General features: G+C 51.5%; 1 protein-coding gene across 1 annotated transcript in view; it reads left to right on the forward strand.

Annotated features, from left to right (window-relative positions):
• Positions 1 to 325: 325 nt before the first annotated feature.
• EAH_00011910 (sufB/sufD domain-containing protein, putative) overlaps positions 326 to 3,535 on the forward strand; it is a gene marked incomplete at both ends in the record, with an annotated part of 6,360 nt that continues 3,150 nt past the window's right edge. Inside the window, 5 exons of the mRNA XM_013394762.1 lie at positions 326 to 332; positions 446 to 688; positions 1,144 to 1,393; positions 2,213 to 2,876; positions 3,055 to 3,456. Coding sequence (XP_013250216.1) covers positions 326 to 332; positions 446 to 688; positions 1,144 to 1,393; positions 2,213 to 2,876; positions 3,055 to 3,456 — 1,566 coding nt within the window. The remainder of the gene's footprint in view (positions 333 to 445; positions 689 to 1,143; positions 1,394 to 2,212; positions 2,877 to 3,054; positions 3,457 to 3,535) is intronic.

Below are 3,535 nucleotides of genomic sequence, written 5' to 3' on the forward strand. Positions count from 1 at the left end.
TGTTGCTGCTCCTGTTGCTGCTGCTGCAGTGTCACTTGAGTTTGATGTGCGTTTCTTCACTATGCATTTCGGCGTTCATTTATTTGTTTGCTCTGTTGGTTTTAATTAGCAGCGCTTTTATCGTTTTGTTCTCTTCGTGTTTTGTTTATTTGTTTGTCTGTTTATTAATTTGTTTGTTTATTTATTTATTTATTTATTTATTTATTTATTTGTGTTTGTGGTGCGTGAAGCTTCTCTGTAGCATTTGCTTGCTGTTGTTATCACTGCACCTCATCCCTAAACCCTAAACCCTAAACCCTAAACCCTAAGATGATGAAGTATGATAATGTGGGGTGTCTGTACACCTCAGAATTCAACGGCAATTTCTACTTTGTCTTCGTCTCATCTTTCTAAGCCCAACATCGACAGCACTCACAAGCATTTACGCAATAAGCTGACGCTTCAGATATTCTCCCCGCTAGAAAGAAAAAGACAGGTACACCAGCTGCTGCTGCTGCTGCTGAAGCTGCTGCTGCTGCTGCTGCTGCTGAAGCTGCTGCTGCTGCTGCTGCTGCTGAAGCTGCTGCTGCTGCTGCTGCTGAAGCTGCTGCTGCTGCTGCTGAAGCTGCAGCTGCTGCTGCTGCTGCTGAAGCTGCTGCTGAAGCTGTTGCTGCTGCAGCAGCTGCTGCAGAAGAAGTAGAAGCAGAAGGTACAGCAACAGCAGCAGAATATTAGCGCCAGCAGCTGCAGCAGGGGGAAAAAGAAGCAGCAACAGCAGCAGAGAAACAGCAGCCGCAGCAGCAGCAGCTAAACAGCAGCCGCAGCAGCAGCAGAAAAGCAGCAGCCGCAGCAGCAGTGGCAGTTTTGAGTGTTGCTGTGTCTCTCGCGTTTTGTTTGCTTTGTTTGTATACACATTTCTAGCCGCTCCTCTTGTAAACCCTAAACCCTAAACCTTAATTCGTCTGTCCTGCTTTACTGCTCTCTCCATACAAGTTTGTGTCTGTAGGGTTTAGGGTTTAGGGTTTGTTTCTTACCTCTGCTTTTCCGATTGCATACTTTGTTTTTCTCGCTTCTCTCTAAGTTCGTTTGCCCAACTTAGGGTTTAGGGTTTACGGTTTGGCGTCTAGGGTTTAGGGTTTAGGGTTTAGGGTTTGCTCTGCACAGGCGTTCTGGCTTACTGCCTTGTCAACGGCGCTGCGGACCCTGGAGAGTCGCAGCGCAGCAGCAGCAGCGTGGCTGCGCAGCAAACACCAGCAGCAGCAGCAGCAGCAGTACAAGACACACTGGCGTCTGCAGCAGGAAGAGATGGAGGCCCAGCAGCAGCAGCAGCAGCAGGAGCAGACGCAAGCGCAAACGCAGACGCAGCAGCAGCAGCAGCAACAGCAACAGCAACAGCAGAAGCAAACAAGCCCAGGTGAGCTTCCGCTGCAGTTAGCAGCAGCAAACAAATTCAGTAGCACAGAGATAAACCCTTGCACACAGACAAAGACAGCAGCAGCAACAGCAGCAGCAACAGCACACACCAGCAAGCAGCAGCAGCAGCAACAAGCAGCAACAAGCAGCAGCAAGCAGCAGCAGCGAGGCTTCTGTATGCGAGCAGCGTTTGTGTTTGTCTTTTGCTGCAGCTCCTCCCCCCTTTCCTCTTCCTGCGAATATAATTAATATAAACCACCGCTTCCACAACTTATTCAAACTCATGAATGCTTCAGGATGGTGTGCTGCTGTTGCTGCTGTTGCTGCTGCTGCTGCTGCTGCTGTTGCAGTTCTGACTCCGCGCTGCTCCGTTTCTCGCTGCTGCTTTTTCTGATGCTGCTGCTCTTGTTTTGGCTGGTGCTGCTCCTGCTGCGGCTGCTGTTCCTGCTCCTGCCGCTTTTCCTGCTGCTGCTGCTGCTGCTGTTGCTGCTGCTCCCTCACCCTTCTCTGCTGTGCTGCTGCTGCAACTCCTACAGACGTCTCTTTGCATTTGCTGTAGCTCCTGCTGCTTTGGCTAGTGCTGCTGCTACCAAAAGCTGCTGCTGCCCCCATTCGTGCTGTGTCCTCTTCTGCTTCTCTTGCTGCTGCTGCTGCTTTCGCGTCGGATGCTTCTGCTGCTGTTGCTGCTGCTGCTGCCAGTAGTGCTGTTTGTGTTTCTGTTGCTGCTGCAGCAACGCCTGGTTCTGCTCCCACACTGCTGTTCTCGTCTGTGCTGCTGCTGCTGCTTCTGTTTCTGCTGCTGCTGCTGCTGCTGCTTCAGGGATGCATGCTTGGATTTACCAACTCCTCATTCTCGTTTAGAGAGTTTTCGTTTGTGTTCATTTTTACGTCCTTTATATTTTTCTCGCTTTGATGCGCGGGTGTCTCTTGAGCGGCAGCTGCTGCAGCAGCATCTGCAGCAGATTGTGCTGCAGGAAGCAGATGCTGTGCTGGTGCTGCGCGATGGGATCGTCGATCCCACCCTCAGCAGAGGCAAAGGAATCATAGCGAGTCAGATGGAAGATCAGGAAGAAGTCGCGGGAACAGCAGCAAGTGCCCTTAAAGGCCTGCAGCAGCACAAAGAGCAACCCCACCACCAACACCACCCCAAGCAACCTAGCAGCAGCAGCAGCAGCAGCAGCTGCAGCAGCAAAGACACCGGTGAAGACGCATGTGGATGCGGCAGCAAGTCTGCAGCAGCGGCAGCCGATGATGCAGCAGCCGCAGCAGCAACAGAAGCAGCAGCAGCAGAAGTAGCAGCAGCAGAGGACTTGAACGAGGAGGAAGAAGAGGAGCAGCAGCAGCAGGAGCTGCCGTCAGTTTGCTGCAGCTTCTTTGATTTAGTTGATGCCTCTGTACGCGCAGAGATCGAGAAAGAAATAAAGTTTATACCTGAGTATTCAAACTACTGGCGCTGCAACACGCAGCCGCTGCACAGGGGACAGGTGAGGTCTATATCAGGTCTATTCTGCATGCATTGAATTGGGGTGTATGCGCAGGTCTATGTATAGACATTGAATTGGGGTGTATATCGCAGGCCTATGTGTAGGTCTATCTGCATGCATTGAAACGGGGTGTATACGCAGGTGTATTTGCATGCATTGAATTGGGGTGTATGCGCAGGTTGGGAAGACGAGTCGAAAGTACGACAACGACTTTGCAATTTACGACTACCGCAAATTTGACTTCGGAATGGCTAAACTCTCCGCTCTCAACTTAGCAGGCATGCATGATGCTGCTGTTCTTATTGTTACAGACTGGGAGGAACAGCAGCAGCAGCAGCAGCAGCAGCAGCAGCAACAGCAACAGCAGCCTGCTGCTGATGGTGCTGCTGCTGGTGATCCGGCTGCTTCTCGTTCTCCTGCTGCTTTTGCTCCTGCTGCTGCAACTGCAAAGAGTCAGGACCAAGGAAGAGCTGCTGAGGGCTCAGCAGCAGCAGCAACAACAGCAGCAGCAGCAACAACAGAAGCAGCAGAGACTGAAAAGAGCCCACCTGCCTCAAAGAGGAAGCCAATAGTGTTGCAAGTTATTCATGTCTCCACAACAGACGAAATCGATAGGATCGGGCACAGCAGCAACAGCAGCAGCAACAGCAACAGCAACA

This window comes from Eimeria acervulina, genomic scaffold (assembly GCF_000499425.1).
Source record: "Eimeria acervulina Houghton genomic scaffold, Eah_scaff65, whole genome shotgun sequence".
In the NCBI taxonomy this organism is placed as follows: Eukaryota; Apicomplexa; class Conoidasida; order Eucoccidiorida; family Eimeriidae; genus Eimeria; species Eimeria acervulina.